The sequence below is a fragment of the Cupressus sempervirens genome, chromosome 10, assembly GCF_028749045.1.
Source record: "Cupressus sempervirens isolate cs-2001-9-10 chromosome 10, ASM2874904v1, whole genome shotgun sequence".
In the NCBI taxonomy this organism is placed as follows: Eukaryota; Viridiplantae; Streptophyta; class Pinopsida; order Cupressales; family Cupressaceae; genus Cupressus; species Cupressus sempervirens.
In genome coordinates this window covers 541,933,116-541,958,504 of record NC_143127.1, presented here as the reverse complement: position 1 = coordinate 541,958,504, position 25,389 = coordinate 541,933,116, and the positions used below count along the sequence as shown (strand labels likewise).

At 34.1% G+C, this 25,389-nt stretch overlaps 1 protein-coding gene across 3 annotated transcripts in view; it reads left to right on the top strand.

The window, feature by feature from the left end:
* Positions 1-18,107: 18,107 nt before the first annotated feature.
* The window catches only part of LOC149535039 (uncharacterized), a 75,152-nt gene continuing 67,870 nt past the window's right edge, over positions 18,108-25,389 (top strand). The window contains exons 1-5 of one of the 3 annotated variants that reach the window (XM_089807387.1): positions 18,108-18,275; positions 20,960-21,013; positions 21,248-21,321; positions 21,515-21,549; positions 21,648-22,080. In XM_089807387.1, the coding sequence (XP_089663513.1) occupies positions 21,769-22,080 (312 nt within the window). In that variant the 5' untranslated portion in view covers positions 18,108-18,275; positions 20,960-21,013; positions 21,248-21,321; positions 21,515-21,549; positions 21,648-21,768. Of the gene's footprint in view, positions 18,276-20,959; positions 21,014-21,247; positions 21,322-21,514; positions 22,081-25,389 lie in introns of those variants that run through there. The other 2 variants (XM_089807386.1, XM_089807388.1) reach the window with 2 other exon arrangements.

The window sequence follows — 25,389 nt, the reverse complement described above, 5'->3', positions numbered from 1 at the left end:
CAGAAAAGACCAAGGAGAAAATACATTGCTCAGGCTGAATCTGATGAAGAAAGAACTGAATCTAATGACAATAGCCAATTCCAAGTGGTGAGTCATAATCTATCTTCAGATCTAGATAACCTATGTGAGAATGTTAGAAATAATGCAGATTTATTAGGATTTTTCACATTGATTTTGATAATCTTGAAAAAGTTGAAAATAATCAAGTGGAGGAGGCAATATATGCCATGATGGAAAAATTTAAGAAAGAACCTCTAGAGATTGCCAACTCTATGCCTAAAAGTTTATATGAAAGAGTTGAGCAAAAATGGCATTATTGTTTGAATTTAGAAAGGCAAATTAGGGAGACATCCCTTGCTCAAGCTATGCCTAAAATCAGTAACGTACAAATAGCTAAAGCCATAAAGAAATATGCTATTAGATTTGTCCCTAAATATAGAGCCTTCAACATATTGCAGAACAGCATTGAGGATGTTGTAAAGAAGACCACACAAACGTGGATATGGGCTAGCTACAATCAAAGAAGGTGAAAAAGAACCCATTGAGGTTAAAGATGATGAAGAAGATGAAAATAATGAAGATGCAGTTGAGGGAGGTACTGAAATGAATGTAGATGATCGAGCAACAATTGAGAAAGAGCAGTAACAAGAATAGAGTGTACAAGATACACAATTGCCAAATATCAGCCCTTAACAAATAACAAGTGTAAATACTAAAATAATCATAGTAAAGGATGTTTCTGATCTCATTTCTTAGAACATCAATCCCTTAATAGAGGAAGACCTGAATAAGATACTTGATCAATCTACACTCTAGGCTAAATTGTGTGACAACCCTGCATTGGTGAGTGTAGATGAATTTCATATATCAGTGGCTAACACTACAAGGGAGGAGGTGAAAATACAAGAACCACCTACCATCACCCCTCAAGTCACTAATGTATAATATTTAAATAAAGTACTAGAAGTTACACTAGAGAAGGTTGATACAATTGGAGAAGATAAAGCAGAAACTCAAGCCACTACTAAAACATAGAGTCAAATAGGTCAAATAGATTTATTTGCACCTCTAGCACAAGTTCAAGGTGCAAGTCAAGGCATTGTGGTAGCAAAGGACAAGCTTGAAGAGACCGATTTGACACCCAAGCTAAAGGAGCAAGCAAAAATTCAAGCCCTGGTAACTCTATGAGAACTTGGCACTCCTTCTGTCACACTCTTCAAAGGCCAAGCACAGATGCAACACCTTTGCAGTTCTCAGTGTCGAGTTCAAGTTCATCAAAGGCAGAAGAAGTAATAACATATGGAGATGTAAGCCTGGATGAAGAAACTATTTTTCCAAAATATGATTATGTCACAATGACAATTGAGTAGATGGGTATACTTCAAGAAGCCCTAGCTAGAAAGAAACATCAAGAACAACTTAGAAGGGAGCATAGGTAGAAGCAAGCTTTGCTTTATATTAAAGACAATCTTCCTAGATGCATTCAATCTACCTACTCCAGATGAAACCAAGCCACTTATTAAACAATTGACAAATATAGTGGAAAAGGTAAGTAATGTAGACATTGATACTAATGCAAAAGTATTATAATGGTCTAAAAGGAAATTTCAAAGTAAAGTGAATGAGAAAATATCCAGTGATATAGCACTTACACAAGTTCCATTGGCAACTAAGATAGAAAGTGTGAAGAAGGCACTTGAGAATATTTTCTCACTATATGCTAAACTGTGTAATCCTTCACTCTTCACACAAGACACACAGAGTCACATTTTGAGCTTGGAAAGTCAAATTAATTCATCAAGTGCAAAATTGCCCATGACTCTAACTCAAAGTGAGAAGCATTTTAGGACTCTATTGCAAGCCCAGAGTCAGTTAGTAGCATTATCTATAGAAGAAGCCAACATAAGAGCCAAACTGATCAGTATCCAAACAACATTGACTCCTCACATGGATATTTTGCACAAGGAGTTAGGCTATGCAGAAACTCTTATGAAGAAAGAATCCAATCTTTCTACATTAGATGGCCTAGTTCATCTTGCTACCGAGCTGGCCATCCAAATTAAGTCTTTAGAGGTAGCTTGTGACAATTGGGATGCTACTCTTAAGATTATTCTTGAGGTCCATAAATCTTTCTTGGACAAACACACTATTAGTGTATAGCCCATTGACATCAGTGTCAAGGGGGAGAAAGAGAGTCAAGTAAGGGGAAGAAAATTATCTTAAACAAAAGGAGAGAAAGAGAGCTAAGCTAAGACATAATAGGAGCATGGGGGAGCAAGCATAGATAGCAAGAAAGTAAAAGAGTATCAGTTGAAACATATCTACTCAACAAGAGTAACATTTTGAGTACAAAAGTATAGAACCGGATTTAACAACTTAGGGGGAGTATAAGATTTTGAGGTATAAGTTGTTGCAAAATTTTACTATTTTGAAATTTTGTACATAAGTCGAATACGAGATATGTTATGCTCATAAGAATAAGGATATTAATGTATGACCAAGTTTTTTTGACACTCATGTCAAAGGGGGAGATTGTTCATCTCAGATTGGTGTTGACAAGTGAGTGTTTATACACTTAAGTCATTTACTTAGTTCATATTGAACAAGCAGTATATGTCAAGTACAACATAGTGCATGCCAAGCCCATAGTGAGTGCTAAGCCACTCATGTGCAGAGTCACTCAAGTGTCAAGTAGATAATGTATGCCAAGTGATTCAAGAGCTGAGTAAACAGTGCATACCGAGTCATTCAGATGCTAAGTCACAATATAAAAATTAGTATATGCTGAGCATCAGAGACTTTAGATGCGGAGTGACACAATTTTGTCATAGTTTTTTGTATTGGCACAAACTACTATGTAAACCATTTTTGAGCCAACTTATAGATTGAATTACGATATTTTGGTGATAAGGACGAATCTTAAGTTGGAATCTCTATGAAGTGCTTGCATCCAATCAGGTAAAGGGAAGGTTTAAGCAAAAAAATGGATGAATCATAGCCATTAATTCATACCTAACCCTAAGTCACCTAGGTCTTCTTAAGGAGGACAAATCCTAAACTTCTTTTGTATGTGGAAGGAGCGAAGAGAGAAGTTTGAATGCACAAATAGAGCATTCATGGTGGTTAAGGAATTGTGAATTGAAATTGCATTGCAGGATCAGTTAAAATAGAATAGAGGAAGGAAAGAGTGAACAACAAAGAGACATATGATCAAGAAGGATCAAGAATACATCAGCTTAGAGGTGTTCTGTTATCAAGCAACAAAGTGTTAAGCACAAGATCAATGTTGAAACGTTCTAACAGGTGAATTAGTTAAATCTCTTAATAAAGTAGTCCTAATAGGCTGTATTGAAATCCTCTAACAAGGTACTTACTTTATTGCAAATTAAAGTCTTTTAACAAGGCATAGTTTTAATAGGGTGTTAAAATCTTTTAACAAGGTAAGACCTAACAGTCTTTGTAAGCCTTTAATAGGGTAGACCTTTCATAGGGTAGATCATGTCTCATGATCAAACATTGTAACCTTCATTGGATATACTTTATTACTATAGTAGTGAAGATTTGTGGGTGTCATCCCCACCCCAATTGTTGGAAACATAGATGGAGTAACGGGGGGGGTTTGAATCAGTTACCACAAAAACAAATCCACAGATCCCTTAGATGTCTTATAAAACTAGTTATTGTTGTCACTCGGTAGCTATACATAAAAATGTTGTAACTCGGTAGATGTAGTGTATGGTAACTTATTGCCGATCTTTAAGCATTCACAGTGATTAACATGCAACCATGAAAGAAATAACATGAACACATGAGACACCAAATTTAACGTGGAAACCCAATATGGGAAAAACCACCAAGTAACTAGCTACTAATTTTCACTCTTCTGAAGTGAGCCCTATTAGGAGCCAACCTTGTTAAAGGTTACAAAACACACTGTTAGGTGTGACCTTGTTAGAGGATTTAATCACCCTATTAGGAGTGGCCTTGCTAGAGGACTTTAGAAAAATTCAATAGAATTGTCACCTTGTTAGAGGATTTACAAATGGTTGTTAAGCCAACTCTGTTAAGAGATTTAAAAATCACTACTACAATGGTGAGAAAGTAACAATGAATGGACCTGAATGAGATGCAACTGAATTGCTGATATAGATCTTTGTTCTGCTCCACTAGATCCTCTCTGATCGAATAAAACTTTGCTGCTCCTCAAGGATATCTGATCCTTCTTCAAAATTTTCTCACATTTTCCTCTTCATACAATCAACACACTTGCATGCTCGCTCATTACACACTTTAGAATTCACAACTTAACCTTTTATTTATACCTTACAAATTATCAAGTCACCTTATTTACAACTTACAATTACCAATAATCATTACCTCAGCCGACTACAATTATTACATAAAACAATTAAGCTTTATTTCTCAAAACAATAAAATCCTTCATTGGCCGACCCTGCTCGGTAAACACTGCTCCAAAAATGATTTCCAGTGTTAACCAACTGAAGCTCGATGAACATTGTGAACTCTGCAAAATCCTTTGGAGACCAAGTGAACTTGATAAGCACTAACTTTCCTTTGCTAACCTTGTGAGCTCGGTTGCCATTGACTTCTGCCACAAAATCCTTCAATGCCCAAGTGAGCTCAGTAGAAATTTTTTCCACAGAGTAATTTCCAGGAATGCTCGGTAGACTCTAGAATTTGCTTTGCTGACCAACTGAGCTCGGTAGACTTTTTCTGCTGACTGATATGACATTTGTGTAACATCAAAGACAACACACAATTGAACAATTGTATCCAACAATCTCTCTCTTTGGCATTGATGGCAACACAACATGTCATAGCACAATGAAACTTGAGAACAATTTTTTTCCTGACAGAACATTTCTCCCTCTTAGATTTTATGCCACAAACTTCTCTAATACAGTAATCTCCCTCTATGAAGAAATTACATAGCTTCTTTTCCAAACAGTAAACTCTCCCTCATATACATTCAAATTTTATAAAGATATGATAGTACACTCTCCCTCTTTGATAACACATGCCAAAGACAACACATGCCAAATGAGTAACAATGTACCTTGAGTACTAATTCATATGCAATGTTCCCATGACTATGTTGCATCAACTAATAGATCTTCACTGAAACTTCATTTTAGTGAGCTTCAGATAGGGAAATGACCCCTAACTTACCTCTTAGATACAAGAATGCATCCTTAGGTAATGGCTTGGTGAATATGTCAGCAATATGTTCTTTTATATGGACATATTCCAGTTTGATCTCCTTATCTTGCACCAATTCTCTAACAAAGTGATACTTTATAGAAATGTGCTTGGTTTTGGAATGCATCACTGGATTCTTTGATATGTTGATTGCACTTATATTATCACAAAACATAACAACTTGTTCTTTAATCTCAACCTTCATGCCTTCCAATAACTGTTTGAACCAAACAATATTAGAATAGTTTACTACTGCAGTAACACACTCTGCTTCTGTTGTAGATTGGGATGTACAATTTTGCTTTTTACTTGTCCAAGAAATCAACCTCTTTCCAAGAAAGAATGTTCCACCACTTGTACTCTTTTTGTCATCAATGTTTCCTACCCAATCAACATCAGTAAACACTTTCAAGTCTAGATTACCTCCAAATTTGTACCACAATTCATAATCTTCAGTGCCTTTCAAGTATCTCAAGATCCTCTTGATTGCCATCATGTGATTTTCTCTGGGTTTTGCTGAAAATATCAACTGCAAGAGCAATATCAGGCCTTGTATGAACTACATACTGCAACTTTCCAATCATTGATCTATATAAGGTGTGATCTACCTCTTTTGATTCATCATCCTTGGTAAGCTTTAGTCCAGTACACATGGGACTTCTAACTGGTTTACAATCTTCCATACCAAACTTCTTCAGTATTTCCTTGATGTATTTAAGCTAAGTAATGTAGATACCATTCTTGCTCTACTGAATCTAAAGACCAACAAAGAATTTTATCTCACCAAATATAGACATTTCAAATTCCTTGTTCATTTGCTCTAAAAACTCTTTGCATAGATCATTATTCCCTGTAAACAAAGTATCATCCACAAATATTTCTACCAAAACAATCTTGTTATCTAGGCCTTTCTTGATACACAAGCTATTGTTATCATTTGTTCTTTGAAAACCAATCTGAACAAGATAGTTATGCAATCTTTCATACCATGCTCTGGGGGCTTGTTTTAGACCATACAATGCTTTGTGTAATTTGTAGACCATGTCCTTCTTATCTGGATCAACAAAACCTTCAAGTTGCTCAATGTAGACTTCTTCATCCAGAATACCATTGAGAAATGCAAATTTGACATCCATTTGATATACCTTAAATCTTTTGTATGCAGCATATGCAAGTAAGGTCCTAACACCATCCAATCTTGTAATAGGAGTAAAGGTCTCTCCATTGTCTATTCCTTCTTCTTGAGAGTAGCCTTTACATACCATTCTAGCTTTGTTTCTTGATACCTTACCATCTTCATTCAACTTATTTTTGAATACCCACTTAGTTACAATCACATTTTTATCTTTAGGCCTAGGTACAAGAGTTTATGTTTTGTTCTTCTCTATTTGCTCTATCTCTTCATTCATAGCCTCAATCCAACTTTCATTTTCTAATGCATCTTTGACATTTCTAGGTTCAAAATCAGCAAGTAAACAAGTACCTTTTAACTTACTTCTTGTCATAGTACCTTCAGATTTGTCTCCAACAATTTGATTTGGTGCATGGTGTCTCCTGACATACTTGGCCAATACAAGTTCCTTGCCTTTTGAATGAATTGCATTCTCATCCTCTTGCACTTCAACTTCAGGTTTTGGCTACTTTAGCTCAGTAGCATCTAAATGTGACTTGAGTTCCTGCAACTCAGTTTGAACTTCTTACAACTCAATGACTGAAGACTCGAGAGTAGAAGTTTCCTGATTAACAGATGTATCTGGCACTATATCAAGTTCAATGAAAAAAAATCTCCTATAATCTTTTGGTTCCTTTTTGCTTTCTTCTTCAATCCTTTCTACAAACTCATCAACTTTCACATGTGCACTTTCTATGATTTTGTGAGTAGATAAATTCAAACATCTATATGCCTTACTCTTGCAAGAATATCCCAAAAATATGTCTTCATCACCCTTCACATCAAATTTGCCTTTTCTAGATTCTTTCAAAATACAACATTTGCTTCCAAATACTTTTCGGTAACTTACATTAAGTTTATAGACATAGCATAACTCATAGGGGGTTTTGAATGAGTCCTTCTTCAACTGTACTCAGTTCAAGGTATGAACTATAGTACTGATAGCTTCCTTCCAGTATTTGATAGCAATGTTCTTTTCAATCATTAGAGTTCTTGCACAATCCATGATGGATCTATTCCTCCTTTCAGCTATTCCATTCTGTTCGAGAGTTCCAGGAGTTGATACCTGTCTTTTGATTCTTCTTTCAATGAAAAATTTATTGAATTCATGGGAGATGAATTCACCACCTTTGTCTGACCTCAAAAAATTTAGTCTTTTCCCTATTTCCTTTTCTACTCTAGCCAAATATCATTTGAACTTCTCAAATGCTTCTGATTTCTCTCTCAAATACATGACAATCATCATTCTAGAGTAGTCATCAACAAAAAGAATGAAGAACTTTTCTCTAGTATAGCTCGTAATTCCAGTAAGTCCACACAAATAAGTATGCACAATTTTCAAAATTTCTTCAAACTGATAGTTTTTACTTTTAAAGCTAGTCTTTTCCATCTTACCAATTTGACAATTCTTGTATAGACCAACATCGGGTTTCTTTATACTAGGAATGCCTCTTACTTTCCTAAATTTGCTTATTTTTACCAGGTTATCAAAATTCACATGACATAACCTTATGTGTCATAACCAACTTTCTTCAACTTAAGCAATAAAACATGAACATTCACCAAGTTCAAGATAGAACAAGTTACCTTTTGTCTGTATGCCTGATCCAATAAACTTTCCTTTGTCATCCAGTAGTCTTGCCTTTCCATGCATGAATTCCACCTTGAATCTAATATTGATTAGTTGTGCCACACAAAACAGATTATGTTTTAGTCCTTCAACCCAATAGGCATTATCACAGACAAGCTCTGTGGTTAGTGAGATTCTTCCTCTTCTTTTTATGCAACAAGGTTCATTATTACCAAACCTCACACTACCACCATCATAGTCTTCAAAATGTTCAAACTTTGTTTTGTCACCAGTCATATGTTGAGAACAACCACTGTCTATGATCCATGAATCATTTTTGCTCACATGAGAGATAAGTGCCATCTTATCTTCCTCATCATTATCAGATTCATCTTTCACAGCAATGTAAACAATTTCATCTTCACTATTATCAAAATCCTTAGAATCCTTAGCCATGAAACATGTTTTCTTACCTTTGTCTTGAATGATTTGAAGTCTTTCTTGCCATTACACTTGTGATCTTTCTTCTGATCCTTGTTTTGCTTGTTTGGGCACCTAGCAGCAATATGATCAATTTCCTCACATGAAAAATAGATTAAAGGAACCTTACCTTTGTATTTTCTTTTGCCTCTATAATATTTCCTTGCAAGTAGAGCTTCAAGCAGCTCAAGATCACTGCCAAAACTTTTTTCTGATTCTTCTTCACTTTTTGACTGATAGTCTTTTATCTTCTTGCCCTTTTCTTTGAGTGAAAGCTTGGCTTCAAATGTTGATTCAATGTTCTTGGAAGCTGGAACATAGTTGTCATAGTTATCTAGCTCAAATGCAGTCAACCTTCCTACTATGGCCTCTAAATTTATCTTATGATTTTCTTTACATCTTCTTTCTTGAATTGCAGAAACTCTAATTGTATAAATGGGAAGCAATGTTCTAAGAACTTTACTTACAATTGTTTCCTCTTTGATATCTCCTCTAGAAGCCTTGATTGCACTGACGCTTGCTTTGACTCTGTCAACATATTTGGCAATATTTTCATTCTCTCTCATCCTCATCTGATCAAATTGTCCTCAAGACTTTATGCTTTGGCTCTCCTCACATTTTCATCACCTCCATAGATATCCTTTAGCTTGTCCCACATAGCAAATGCAATTTTGCAGTCCTTGATATCATAAAATTCTTCATAGCTTAGGGCTGATGTAATGTCTATCATCATGGTGTTACAAGTCTTCTTCTCAACAATTCCATTGACAGATAATGTACCAGAAGGAGTTGTATATTCTTCATCAAGATATTTCAATCTTGTATCTCCAATGGAAGCCAAATGGAGTCTTATGAGACCTTGCCATGCTAAAAAGTTATCCCTGTTAAGCCTTGGAATTTTCCTCTTGTAATACATCCTGATTTTTAGCTTAGATCCTCAAAATCCTTCCTGCAAGCACCAAAAGCTCTGATACCAATTGTTGGAAATATAGATGGAGTAACTTTGGGGGGTGGGGGGGGTGAATCAGTTACCACAAAAATAAATCCACGGGTCCCTTAGATGTCTTATAAAACTAGTTACTGTTGTCACTCGGTAACTATACAAAAAAATGCTGTAACTCGGTAGATGCAATGTATGGTAACTTATTACTAATCTTTAAGCATTCACAGTGATTAACTACAACCATGAAAGAAATAACATGAACACGTGAGACACCAGATTTAATGTGGAAACCCAATATGGAAAAAACCACCAAGTAACTAGCTATTGATTTTCATTTTTCTGAAGTGGGCCTTCTTAGGAGCCAACCCTATTAAAGGTTACAAAACACACTGTTAGTTATGACCTTGTTAGAGGATTTAATCACCTTGTTAGGAGTGGCCTTGCTAGAGGATTTTAGAACAATTCAATTGAATTGTCACCTTGTTAGAGAATTTACAAATAGCTGTTAAACCAACTCTATTAAGAGATTTAAAAATCACTGCTACAATGGGGAGAAAGTAATAATGAATGGACTTGAATGAGATGCAACTGAATTGCTGATACAAATCTCTGTTTTGCTCCACTAGATCCTCTTTGATCGAATAAAACTTTGTTGCTCCTCAAGGATATTTGATCCTTTTTCAAAATTTGCTCACATTTTCCTCTTCATACAATCAACACACTTGCATGCTTGCTCATTACACACTTTAGAATTCACAACTTGACCTTTTATTTATATCTTACAAATTTTCAAGTCGGCTCATTTAAAACTTACAATTACCAATAATCATTACCTCAGTTGGCTACAATTATTACTTAAAAAAATTAAGCTTTATTTCTCAAAACAATGAAATCCTTCATTGGTCGACCCTGCTCGATAAACATTGCTCCAAAAATGATTTACAATGTTAACCAACTAAAGCTCGGTAAACACTACGAACTCTACAGAATTCTTTGGAGACCGAGTGAACTTGGTGAGCATTGACTTTCCTTTGCTAACCTTGTGAGCTCAGTTGCCATTGACTTCTGCCACAAAATCCTTCAACGCTTGAGTGAGTTCGGTAAAAATTGTTTCCACAGAGTAATTTCTAGGAATGCTCGGAGTCTGAGCTCGGTAGACTCTATTTGCTAACTAATATGACATTTGTGTAACATCAAAGACAACACACAATTGAACAATTGTATCCAACAATTTTATCTTCTCATTGGAGGGTTTCTAGGTAATCATATCTGGTGTCATATATGTGTGAATGCTTACTTATTTTCATGATTTAGATATACATGTTTTACATGGTATTTCAGTTTATTTATTAAATGTATGAGATGGATGTGTAGTGAATGTTTTACGGGTCAAATTTTAAAGCATTGAGTCACCCCCCTCTTAGAAGTTTACCTTTCCTATTGTAATTCCAACACTTTTATACAAGAAGAAATTGTATATTTGGGTTTGTGATTTTAGTTGATGATGTGAAGATGGCTCCTGAGAAGGTAAAAACAATTTTGGAGTGGCCTACACCTGAGAGTGTGGGTGAGGTAAGATCATTTCATGATTTGGCTAGTTTTTATAGGAAGTTTATAAGAAATTTTAGTTCTATTTGTAATTCCATGACTAAGACAATGAGAGGAGATAAAAAGGAATTCAAGTGGACACATGGAGCTAATAACAGTTTTGAGACTTTGAAACAAAAGGTTGTTGAGTTGCCTATATTGACTTACATGATTTCAATAAGGTATTTCAAGTTGAATGTTATGCGAGTGGAAGTGCAATAGGAGCTGTATTAAGTCAAGAAGGTAAATCTGTTGCTTTCTTTAGTGAAAAGTTGAATGATGCTAAAAGGAAGCATTTTTATTTTGTTTATGATCAAGAGTTATATGCTATTGTTCAAGCCTTGAAGAAGTGGATACATTATTTGATTCCTTAAGGAGTTTGTGTTGTATATTGATCATAAAGCTTTATAGTACTTGGGAAGTCAACATAAATTGAATAGAGACATATGAAGTGGGTTGATTACTTACAGAGTTTCACATTTTCTATCAAGCATAAGAGTGGAGTTACTAATAGAGTTGTTGATGCATTGAGCAAAAAATGTTCTTTATTAACTGAGATGAAGGTTGAAGTCCTTGGTTTTGAAGACATGACAGAGTTGTATGATACTGATCCAAATTTTTTTGAGGCATGGAGAGAGTGTAGAGCACCAAATATAATAGATCACATAAGTAAGTATGTTGAGTATTTTTTTCAAGAAAGTATGTTGTTTAAAGGTATTCAGTTGTGTATTCCTAGAAGTTCTATGAGGTTGAATTTGATTAAGGAAAATCATAGTGGTGGATTGGCTGGACATTTTGGAATTGACAAGACATTGAGTTTGTTGAAGGATACATATTATTGGCCACAAATGTATAAGGATGTTCATAAAATTGTGAAGAGTTGTGAAGTGTATCAAGTTGCAAAAGGAGTAAGTCAAAATACTAGTTTGTATACACCTATTACTATTCCTGAGAAACCTTGGAGTGACATTAGCATGGATTTTGTTCTTGGATTGCCTAACACAGTGAAGGGGTATGACTCTATATTTGTTGTGGTGGATAGATTTTCTAAAATGGCTCATATCATACCATGTAAGAAGACATTAGATGCTGAGCATGTTGCTAAACTTTTCTTTAAAGAGATTGTGAGATTGCATGGATTACCAAGAAGCATTATTTCTGATAGAGACAACAAGTTTGTTGGTTATTTTTGGAAGACTTCGTCGAAGAAGATGGGTATTAAGTTGAAGTTTAGTTCCACATTCCATCCACAGGCAGATGGACAGATAGAGGTTGTGAATAGAAGCTTGGGTAATTTGCTGAGATGTTTAGTGGGAGACAAACCAAGTAACTAGGAAATAGTGTTGGCACAAGCTAAGTTTGCATATAATAGTTTTGTGAATAGGAGTACACCTAGAAAACACCTTTTGAGATTGTTACTAGAATACAACCTAGGGGTGTATCAGATTTGAGAGATATTGCTGGTGAAGAGAAGAGAAGTGTTGTAGGGTAAGAATTTGTTGATTTTATGGAGTCTTTGCATAAGGAAGTGAAGTTGAGGATGGAAAAAATTAATCAAAAGTATAAGGAGAATGTTGATAAGTCTAGAAGACATCATGATTTTCAAGTTGGTGATGAGGTGATGGTTCATTTAAAGAAAGGAAGATTTCTTGTTGGAGCATACAGTAAGCTGAAGATGAAGAAGTTTGGACCTTGTGAGATCCTGAAGAAGTTTGATAGTGGTAATGCATATGAAGTTGAGTTACTTGATGACATGGATATATCTTCTATATTCAATGTTGCTGATTTATACAAATATCATGAGTCAAAAGATGAAGTGGAGATGTCAGATGATTATCCCAAGAAGAAGGTTGAAGAAGTTGAACAGATACTGGAGCAGAGAATTCGTAAGAGCACAAGAGGAAAGGACTACTATGAGTATTTGGTGAAATGGAAAAATAGACCTAGTGAAGATGCTACATGGATTTCTCAGTCTGAGTTGGATTTAGCTTAGGTTGTAACACTTGCATGATTTAGGAGAATCATTCTTCTCTACCCTAGTTGTCTGATGCAGGAGCATCTCGGGTTTCTCTACTATCCTACATGTTTTTAGTTTTTTCAAGTTGCAAAGTCTTACATTGCCGAGTCACTCTTTGGTTGCCGAATTCATGTGGTTTTTGTCGAGTTGGTGTGGTTCTTGAGTGATCTTTGGTTTCCAAGTCATCCTTTGGTTACCAAGTTTGTGTGGTTGTCGAGTGTTCGTTTGGGTGCCAAGTTTCATTTGCCAAGTTCTCTGTGTTTGGTTCTAGTTTGGGCCGACCTTGCACGAGTTTAATTTCAATATAGGTAATTAATGTTTGATGTGAGCCAACTTGTAGCTATGCATGCATTTGATGTAAAGTTTAATTTTGTGATAGTCTAACCTATGGCCACACAAGTATTTAAGGAGGTGCAGGATTGAGTTTTAGGGTGTAACTTAGAGGATGTAAAATTTGGAAGCACATGTGTTTGGAAATTTGAATTTGAAGTTGGATTGTGGATTTGAATGTATTTTGTATCTGACTGTAACCCAAAAGGCCTTACAACTGGGCATGTATGTTGGTTATTTGATGAATCAATAAAAGTTTTTTGCTCTTCTTCCTCCTTTGGTTGCTATTCTTTGTGTTGTATTTCCACTGTGTTAACTCTTGCATGGTGGTTTAGATAGCTGCGCGTGCCTTTGGCCCTAGTTATTCATCCCTCCCCACATCACACTTGCATGCAAACACTTGTTAGAAAGAGAGGAGCAAAAGCTATGGAGGCTAGAATTCCTAGATCGACAGATGAGACATTCTTGATGAGAAAAAAGATAAATTGCTATTAATCAAAAGCGAGTGAATAATTACAAAGAGATCAATCCTTACAAAAGGAGATCAAAACCCTAAAAGGTAAAACCTAGGTTGCATGATAATAATTAACAAAAGAATTAATTATTATATGCTTAAAGTTTAGCTCAAGTAAAATAGAGTTAATTAAAAAAAAATCTAATTATTCTAACAACATCAATAGGGGAGTCATCAAGATAATTCCCAAGAAAGAGGATAAACATCAGATTGATAAATTGAGACCAATTACACTTCTTAACCTCTCTTGTAAAATCATTGCTTAACTCCTAGCTAGATGAATAACTAATCTTCTCAAAGAATTGATAACAAAGACTCAAACAAGTTTCACTAAAGGGAGATACATCCTTGAATTTTTTATAACAAGTTGGAAAGCTCTCCACTGGGCTAAGGAGAATGAACAAAAAATTGCCATAAGCCTCCTGGACTTTGGAAAGACACATGACAGGATTGAGTGGGCATTTTTCTTGGGGAATCTCACAACCTTTGGGTTCCCTCCATATTTTTGAATTTGGATCAAGGTGCTCTTCAAAGACTTCTACTATTCTTGATATCAATGGTGATCTCTTTGACCCAATTGGCCTACAAAGATCCACCATACAAGGTTTTCATATTACACCCTCTCTATATGTTGTAGTTGCAGATGCATTGTTTTACATCTTGAGATCTTCTAATATTGGGCCTCCACTCAAAGGCATATCACTTCATAATCAAGAAAATCTCCTTAATACATAGTTTATTGATGACACAACTCTCTTCATTAAGATTGAAGAAGAAATTTTTTATAATATGGTTAACAAACTTTGATTATTTTGCTTAGCCTTTGGTGCTAAGATCACCCCACATAAATCAATTGTCATTGGATGACATGATCAAAGTCTTCCTTGGTTTGGCCAAAAAGGATGGACTTGGCCTGATCCACACTGCATTGTTACATACTTGGGAATCCCCTTCTCTCAAGGATATGCGAAACTGGGTATATTCAAAGATCGAAAAGAAACATCATAAGTGGTAGTCTCATCTTTTATCATTAGCTGGAAGAGCTCAGATTATTTATATCATCACACTCAATAAACTTTGCTTCTGTATGGTTATTTATTAGTTATCAAATAGAGAAACTTAACATAATTTTGAGGGATTTTCTATAGTCAGATGGCAAACACAATAAGAAAAGACATGTTGTAAATTGGAAATGATGTTGCATGCCTAAATCCTAGGGAGGTCTTGGCATGAGAGACCTAAACAATCATGGCTTTGCACTAGCATCAAAATGGATTCTTAAAGCCATTATTGGCAATGAACCATGGAAGATTCTTATTAGAAATAACAATATGAGATATGCAATAAGAAAGGTAAACAATAGAAGGATCTATCACTTGCTAATGTTATTCTTGGGGATTTTGAAATTAATGTATTTGGCTAAATGTATTTGCTTCTACTTGGAAAGCTTGGAAATAAGTGAGAAGGTTACTAGGTTTCAAATGTGTAGTAGATGGTCCTCCTTGCTTCTCTATCATTGGTAGATCCACTTGGTGGGTTCTTTAACTAAATGATAAGCCCTTAGCCCCGACTTAGAGTTGTTTTACAAAATTATGGTGTGAAAAATTTATAAATTCCATTATTGACTTGTTAATTAATAACAAGATGGGGACTTGGGAAGAACTTAAGTCCAAATTTGATCTTCCAACTACTCATAAGAACAAGGAGATACTAGAAAACTAGACTCCAGATGCTCCCGCTTGGGGAGCAATTGCTGAGACATATCCTCTTGAAGCAACAATCAATGCAAACGAAGTCGAATATAACAACAATATTATTGGAGCTTGGGACTAGTTTAGATGAGAATAATCATTTTCATTTTTTGATACTTTCAAAGATCATGATGTATATTTTGAAGCTTCATGTATGAATCTATTAAAGCTAGATACTTCGAACACTGACTGCTGATGTTTAACATCATATTTTTAGTTTTTGCTAAACCTATGAGAGAAATTGTAGTTTCTTCTTGATATTTAATATATAAAATAGTACAAATAATATTTTTCTAATCTCAAAATTATTCTTCCAAACTCAAATAAGATGGATCTACTTACTCCATTTGATCTTTTAATTAAATAGGTTAATCCTCTTTTGCATATGAAAGTTAAATAATTTATTATTTTGACATATTATTCTGCATTCACTTCGCCTAATTAGTCAATTAATTTCCACCAATTGTAATATTTTTAAAATTTTCTTTTATTTATAATTACAACTAATTTCTAAACTAAAAGAAAAGTATTGCCAATGTGTTATTAAACTTGTTGTAGGCTACTAATATTGTATCCACTTGTGTGCACACTGAGCAAATTAATTAAGTATTTTGCACCAATCATAATCAATTTTTTTCTTTCTAATCGACGTATTTCTAAAGTTATCATATTTATTCCTCAATTTTATACATTATACAAAATATTTATCTCAAACATGATTGACTAAATTAGTTTGATTTTATAAGACCCCCTTTTGGGAAGTTTGGTCATATTGCATTTCATTCATGATTTTTTTTGGATGCACATTACACAATTTATTTAAATATTGATAATGTGATATAGGCAATAATAACTATACATTATTAACTAAAAAGTTACTAATTTTTTTACCAACACATTAATTGATTTACCAACATATTAAGTTGAACATTAACCTAATGTAGTGAATTCACATTATTACTAATCTTTCACTAGATTTTAATCTCTATCTAATATTAATAATAATAACCATTGTGACATTTAATAGATTTTACTAATTATTAACAATTCACACTAGTTTAGATAATAAATCAAGTTATTATTACCAAGTATAACAATAAGTACAATTAAATGAATACATTTATATATTTACTACTAGTGTTAATATTCTTTTGTCAATATTTTAATAATTTTTAATTTTTGAAATCTTGTTAGATAAAAGAAACAAATAAAATAATAGTCAATAGGATAAAATAATATATTTGAGAGAAAATTCAAACACATGATTTTGATTATACTATGATTATTTTAACTATAATATAATTATTTTTATTATATTATAATTATTAGAATTAGAATTTTATTATTTTTAAACTAAAATTATATTATAATTAGTTTAATGACAAGTACATGCCACTACGTGACACTTGTTTGGTACCTCATTTTATCTTGCCTATGCATTTGCACCTCATTTTTATCTTTCCACCTCATTAGTCTATGTGCTTTATAGATGCCACCTCATAATTAAATATTTATATAAAAAAAACAAATTAGCTAATTTATTTTCTTTCTAAAATTAAATAAATTCAAATTTATTTATTTTCCTTATGCATTTAGGCGTAAGTTTATCCTTCATACATTTACAAGTAAGCTTATCCTTCCTCCATACAAATCCATGTGCGTTATAGATTCTACTTTCTCTCAACATTTATCAACCATTGATTTTGTCTCTTAATTCCCACCATTGTAGGTAAGCTTATCATTTCAACTTATAAATCCATGTGCATTATAGATCCTACTTTTTCTCAACACTTATCAACCATTGATTTTGCCTCTTAATTCCTACCATTGTACAAGAGACATATAAATAAGACCTTTAACCCTTCATTTTCGATGGAGCACTTTTATAATCATCTACGCTATAGTGAAATCAAACATTTATTAGACATTTTCAATCAAGAAATAGTATGTATCCTTCATTGTGAAATCATGGCTATGCTACTTTGAAGAACAATCCACATACTAAAGCATTCAAGCAAATCTAAGGTAAGCATGAAGTTTCCTAAGATCTCTCTATTAGCTTTATTATTTATAATTTGATTTATATACAGATTTTGTATTTCATTTTGTTCTTCTGTGAATTATTAGTTTAAATCTGGTAGTGCAATTTTACTTCACAATACTAAGACAAAAGATTCTTTTTAAAAAAAACTTCCACATATTATAATTTTTTTCCTTACTAACTATAAATTCACGAATCTATCAACTTTCTTTATTTTTCAAAATTTAAACTAAATTCTCCATTTAAATTTATGAGACAACTAACTTAAAAATATTAAAATTCTTATGACCATCAACTTCACATATTCTCACTTAAAAAAACACATCAGCTTAATGACATTTTTTGAGCAGTCTCCATCAAACCTTACCCCAGCCATGTAAAAATTCAAGCACGGCTGAAGGCAATAATTATTTGAATTTTATGAATGCCGTATTAAAAAGACGAATGAGGGGGAGGAAATATTAATGACGGGGGAACAAAACAATGCCATCATAGAACGATCGTAGGAGACGTTTTAGGCTTTTAGGGAGCACATGGCGCTAAAGTGAAGTCCAATTTGCCCTTTTCTTCTTCACACTGTCAATGACATTGCTGCGGAATCCTTTTCACACGCACCTCCAACAACTCCATGCCCTCGGCTGAGTGTCCTAGGTAACTTCCGCTCCGCTCTTCCCGACTTCAATTCCCAACAAAACAAGCGCCTGCCTTGTAGTCTCAGGCTTTCGAGTAAAGAGATCACTAGAATTCTAGGGTTTACACATGTATATTGTCAGAGTGATAACGATTGTGCCTTCGTAAAAGTGCACACCTATTTCTTTTTGTTATTTTTGAACTCGATTTATCAAGATAAAAGAGTAGAGTAGGGGTGTTCCAGTCTTTATGTTTTCATAATTAGGAAATGTGGGTTTAGATGCCTGTTATTAAAAATAAATATTAAGCTCAATTAATAAATATTAATTATCTTTTGAATGTGTTATGTCTCTCTTGGCTTATTCGTGAGCATGATCAAGTTTATTGTACCAATCATCCATGTTTGGGCAATATGATGACAATGTCTTTAAAATAAATTGATAGATAGCATATCGTGCACTAATTGTTAAAGACTATAATAGTGATCTTAGCTGAGGAACTGCTGAAAACAATGGTATGGGATGCTCTGTTTTGTGCTAGAAGAGACAAACTATAAGAGGGGTTCAAGGATGTAAAAAAATCTAAGGGAAGCTAACTTTATGATATATGTAAAATTCATAGTTACACCACCATCAGGTATAGGGGGATGAGTTTTTGGGACGTTGGGACAAAGGGCCTCAATATGCGGGCAGCGGGGGAGAGTAGGGGGATGACAGGGTGGGGGTGATATACTATATATTATACATATGGTTCTTAAAATGCTATTTATGAAAAGATGTATAAGACTACTAAGAAGTAAAATAGCAAAAAATGCAAGTGCCAAATGTTAAATAGTAAATACTTGAACATTGAATAGGTAAATATTAAATAGTTCAGTAGGGTAGCTGTCCAAGGTAGTCTAGTTTAGTGGTAATTTTCAAGTCTTCGAGAATTAGAGATGAGTTTGAACCACTTCAGCTTGGTAGATAGTCAAATCAGTGAGGGATATGAGTGAGAGCTGGACCAAGCTAGTCAAAGATGTGGAGTTGGAGTCCAGAGATTTGTGATTAAATGAATTAAAATCATTGTTCCACTATCAAATTTATCTTGGAAAATCAAGAAAAGCTATGGAAGATAACATTGATGGAGGCATGCTGATTCCTGAAATTTGGCTGTCTGAAATTTTTTAGAAGCTCCCAAAATCTTAAATCTCCATTATAACTCCTATGAATCTGAAACTACTTTCAAACATCCTGACAACATTTATATTAAATATTACTTAAAGTATGGACTTAAATGTTATATTTTATAAAATGTTTTTACCCTTTAAGCAACGAGTTTATACTTCAATTTTTTTGACCCAGCAGTGGTCCACTACTGATGGATAGCCCAGCTGGGGACTTTGGGATGGCCTCCCCCTTCCTGGGGATGCCCCTGTTCCAGCAATGCTAGGGGTTAGGGGGACGCGTCCCCGTGTAACATTGATTAAATTTTACAGAAAAAAGGTTTTATCATAAACTTATTTATCTCACATGCAAAAGACAAACTTATTTATAAATAAGAGAAGGAAAGTGGTCAAGCCTTTATACTGCCCAATATGTGAAAAGTTGAAAACTACAAAGATTCATGAAAGTCTACAATTAATGGAACTTGACACAACTAAACTCAATTGATCACTAACTTCTTTGTATTAGTCTTCTAGAGAATAACTATTTTAAATATTGGATTTTGATGAAATGTTAGACTCCACCATTTTCAACAATATACATGTAACATTTTGCTGTTCAGGGGCTAAATGCACAGCAGTTAGTTTCCATATTATTTTCTTAATTCAACTGTCCTTTTTGACAATATGGAGAGCCTCAACACATTGCTATTTAGCATGAAGAGGAACATTATAAGTTGAGTATGTCTGATCTATTGAATTCTGGATAAAATGAACTATTCCAGAGCTTTGTGCAAAGTCTGGATTGGTGGCTTCATCGCACACATGCATATATGTGTATGTAGATGATAGACTATTTCAATGACCATACAGTGAGTATCATATGATAACATATTTGCACAAGATGATAATGATGTCTACTCAAGACACAGTCCTTGTTTTTGGTGGCTCACTTGACTGTTCTCTGACACTTCTGTACATCTATAAGATTAACCTCTTTACAAATATTGGTACCATTTTTGAATTACATTACATGCATAACAACTGATTCTCTCGTTTAAATGTCGTGTGCTTTGGTTAATTTGTTTGTGACTTCAGTTTTTGGTATGTGGGATAAAACTATATGTAACTTATTTCATTGTGTTCACATTTTTCCTTTTTGGTTTTCTTTTATTTTATATTGCACTGCATCTGTTATTGGTGGATAAATATTTTAGATGGTCTATGCAAACTTCAGGAAGGGTATTTTTTTTTCTTTTCTGGATGAGAATTGTTTGAAGCACAACCTTACATTTTCAGACTCTCCCTCCCTCCCTCCCTCCCTCCGTCCCTGTCTGTCTGTCTGTCTCAAACGCACACACACACACCAATGTATGTATAGAAAAGCAACTGAAGTATTTTCTTAATTTCAGAATCCTCTATTGGAATGGACTTTGAAATCCAAAAGGTTGTACAACGTGTCTGTATTTCTATGGATCTTTTTAAGTATGATATGGATTATAGTTTGACATAAAATAATATTCTGCTTTAACATTCAAAGTGGTTGTTGAATTTTATTTAGATATTAGTGGGGTGGGGCATCAATATTGGTTGGAGCTAGCAATCCAGTGAAGAGGTCAGTCTGAGTGTATTCTGATTTACTATGCTAGTTTCTTATGTTTTTCTTTATTTGACGTTTAAGTGCAGACTGTCAACAATAATAGGAATGGTTGATAATGATTATGAAATGACTGCGATTAATGTGTTTAATTAGATGTCATATGCCATTGTTTATTTAAATATGGCCCATGATCTAGGAAGTTATTGGTAGCCGCTGAAGATTAAAAGTTTGATATTCATATTTGTGCAGCATGCCAGTTGTCATAACCTTGCATTTTCTATGAAGAATTGCACTCTGATTTTGAAATGGAACTTTTAAAGGAGGTGAGTAGGTCTTCATCTTTTATTTTTTCCTTTATAGAAGTGTCATTCTGGAATGTTGCCTTGGGATAGATAGATACCTTTAATGATACTATTTTAAAGGTACAGGTATGAAATCTATCTATCTTTTTATGCTTTGCTTGTACAACAGCCTTTATGATTGCAATGGCAGCCTAAACATTGTTTTCATTTCCAGGTGCAAATGTCTTGTCTTCTTGACCAGTCAACAAGGTTCATGGTTGAAAAGAAATCTTGTCTCCTCAATTAGATCTCCATGCTGCGTGCAATTGTATTTTTGGGAGAGTGATTGAACTACATTTCTCGTGCAGATATTCCAAATGTTTCAAATCATCTGATCCCATGTTCTCAATCAGTTTTCATATAGACGATGGGTCTGCTGATTGAACTGCAGAAGATTTTTTTGGGAACAATCTAATGATCATTGAGTAAATGGACGCTGATTCAGTTCCTAAAGTTGCTGGAAATAGCAGTATCACATCCACACTTGAGCCATTAGAGTCTATTCATGCTGCTCGTGAAATAAATGAAGGACCTACATCTTGTGCAAGTTCTAGCATGAGAGGAGAATGTGCACAAGTTAACACCCATTTAGATGCACTAATTCTAGGGGTGGAGGATGATAGTACTAATGATTTTTGCGTCACAGATTGTAATGTCTCTGGGGGATGTAAGAATTTAAAAGATAGTGGTTTTCCTTCTAACTCTACAAAGGCAACTACAACAGAGGATGGAATGAATGATGTAAGTTATCTTTTTGATATTATTTTAAATTTTAAATTTGTTCATGTTGCATAGAAGCTGATATTAATGATGATACAATTCTAGTCTGAATAAAGCAGTTATTTTGATCAGGTTTTCTTTCCAAGTTTGAATGTCATAGGTACTTTTATGAATACAATAAAATATTTGAGCTCAAAGACATGTTGACCATGAGTCTGAAAGTGAATGGTGAGGACAGGAAATGTTTTCTCCAAATGGAATGGCTAGGTTCTATTATTCATCAATTAGGGAAATTTACAGAAATAGACAATTGAACTAAACTAAGAAAGGATGAGAAGGGGGAAGAGAACAAAAATGAACATAAAGACAATATAGGAAATCACAAGGCAAAATATTAATTGCTAATACAGTAGTATTTTATTGATACACAAAGTAACAAATGGCCAAATGTAATCACAGAAAACAGAATTATTACCAAGTGCAAATAGGTAGTTTATATAAATCCAACAAATGATGGAACAAGCCAGTACTTGTGCAAGTATAAACTATTTGTTGCTCTAAAATACATTGGTGTCCTTAGAGACATCAAGATTATTGTTGACATCAAGCAAAGTGAATTGTCTGCTCTGTTGGAAAAGAAACAAGATTACAGAGTTCATGCACTGATCTCATCAGCTGCGCTAGGATCCGTTTTAACTCTGCTTCCAGTCACAAAAAAACAAGAGTTACCTAAATCAATTATAACCATATGTACGATAACTTTGGTCCTTTTTGTAATTTGATCTACTCTTCTCATGTTAAGAGGAATGGGTGGAGGAGGATAATAAACAAACTGAAATAATTAAATTGCCAAGTCTGTTGAGAATAACTTCCATCATCAACAAATCAATCACTTATTAATCCCATTTGTTTTAATTGTTTTTATCTGTGCCTTCTAAAGGCATTTCTAAAATCTCAAGGAAAGCAACATTGTTTTCATCATGTAGGCATCTTCAGGATGCTACATGTACTTAAGGTTGGTCTTTAGTGGACTATCCTGATTTCTGTTTGTCTTCAAGGCATACATAGTTATATTCATGCAGGGATATTTTTTGAAAGATGGATGCTGGATTGATGTTGAGTGGGTGGGAGAGAAAATACAATAAAGTAAAGCGTGGATGGAGAATAAGAAGCAATCCATGACAGTAATGGAGCATATCAAAACAAAAAATAACTTGGATACGCAGGAGAACCATTTCACATTTTTGAATTCCCAAATTAACAAAAAGTTTAATCTGGGAATTCGACATCGTGCCATTTAGAAGTGACATTGGCTCTAGTTAGGCTTTCAGGGCTTTAAACTTTTGGACATTTAGACCTAACATGCATGGTTAAAAACCTTCAACGACTGTCTCTAGATTGTCATGGTCAATGTATCAAGTTCCTCTACTAATTTGACGCTTGCCTATTGTCAATGTCTTTAGTCAATTCCACTGGACATTTTTGACTGTGTATCATCTTCAAGTTAAGGTTGCTATTTTAAGATACCTTAGAACCCAAGGCCTTTCTTATTTAAGTCCTAGTGATTTTTATTGTTATAATGTCTCATTTTCATGTTTGTTGTTTGCTTTTAATTATACACTCATCTTGCAGTTGGATTTAAATCAGTATGCATATCAAATTCAATTTTTCAAGAGGTTGAGAATGTAGTCCATAAATTGAACCTATGAACCTGATCTCAGACCAAAACTAGAACCAATCAATTAGATTTAATGTTTTTACCTGATTTTTTTTCACTTGCTTTGGAGGTTTTTAATTTTGTTGACATGGAATTGGAAGCACCAATGATGGTGTTTCATTGATTGCTCCTTTTTATAGTCGTGCCCAATTTTTATGGGTATTTAGTAGTGCTATTGTAGCAAGTTTCACCATAAACTTAGGTAAAAATAGTTTGACTCCATTGTGGCTGGTATTTAAACCTGACTATAGCAAAATGCATATAATCTAAACCAGATGCTTTACTCACAAAAAAATTGATAATATCAATAATTGTAGGTGGTGACATTGTTAATATTACCAATTAGTGAAGTGTGGGTCATAATATTATATGTTTTTTTAAGAATCTGATTTTTCCCTAACTTTTATTGATTAACTCCCAATTTAAAAAAATCATAATCTTTTGGTTTGGTTTCAGATTTTATAAGATTTTTGCTGCTATGGTTGATTGTAAGTTTCCATTTTAGATCTTTTTTTGTGTTTTTTATTTTGTTAAGAATTTGATTTCTTTCCCCAATTTTTATTGATTATGTAACAAATGATTTTTCTAAACTAAAAAGATAAAGCTATATTCTGAATTAAGAACAGATATGAAAGCAATACTTCAACTAATTTACTGAAGTGAACATCTTTAATTCCATTTTATGTGAAACTAAGTGAATTAACATTCAACTGAAATAACAACCAACTAAAATAATTGATTTCCATCATAATTACAGAAGGAACTTAAATCATTAACATTAATTCTATAATATTCGATATTCACAAGAGAAAGTAAATGCATAGTAGAGGATGGTAGAAGAACATACAAAATCTCACTAGAGAGTCTCATAATGGTTGTGCAAGCCTCGACTTTCGGATAAGAGGAGAAGTATTAGCTTAGGCTTAACCTCCCAACCGCGGACCATATCAATCCCCACACAATCTTTTGATAAGAAAGGCCCTCCCTACCTCGGGGCTAGGCTTGGGGCACTATTAGTCCAGCCATTTGAGCAATACCGATGTTTAGAATGTTCGCTCAGTAATAGACGAACATGTCTAATTAATTGGCGCCACCAACATCATGTGATCTATAGAAGGCAAGCATGCCTTTAATGACCTTGGCCAAGGTTTTGGATGGGTTTCTAATACCCGATCACCACCACTCGACTTGAAACCAAGGTAATTAGATGGACATGCATGAGCTATTGAATAGTTCTTTTAAATATCATATCAATTTTGATTCCTGTTTCTTGTTCTTGCAAAACTTTCTTTCCACCTCTTCACCCTCTTTCTTGGTCAACCAGCTGGGTGAGTCCTGGTTGTCTGTTCATAGAGGATATCAATTCATTTGCTGAAACTCAGCTGATGGAATTTTTAGTGCTGGCACAAAACAGTCCTTAAGACTCAAGGACTTCTCTTAAGTGAACTTCAGAGGATTATAATTCGAATTTGAAAGACAAGCTATTTCGAAGAGGAAATCATAGCATGACATATGTATTTGGTTCAGACTTAACATGGTGAGATAACTTGGTGTGCTTGATCGAATGAGCTATTTAATACTATGGTGGCACCATACTTTTTATACTTATGTGC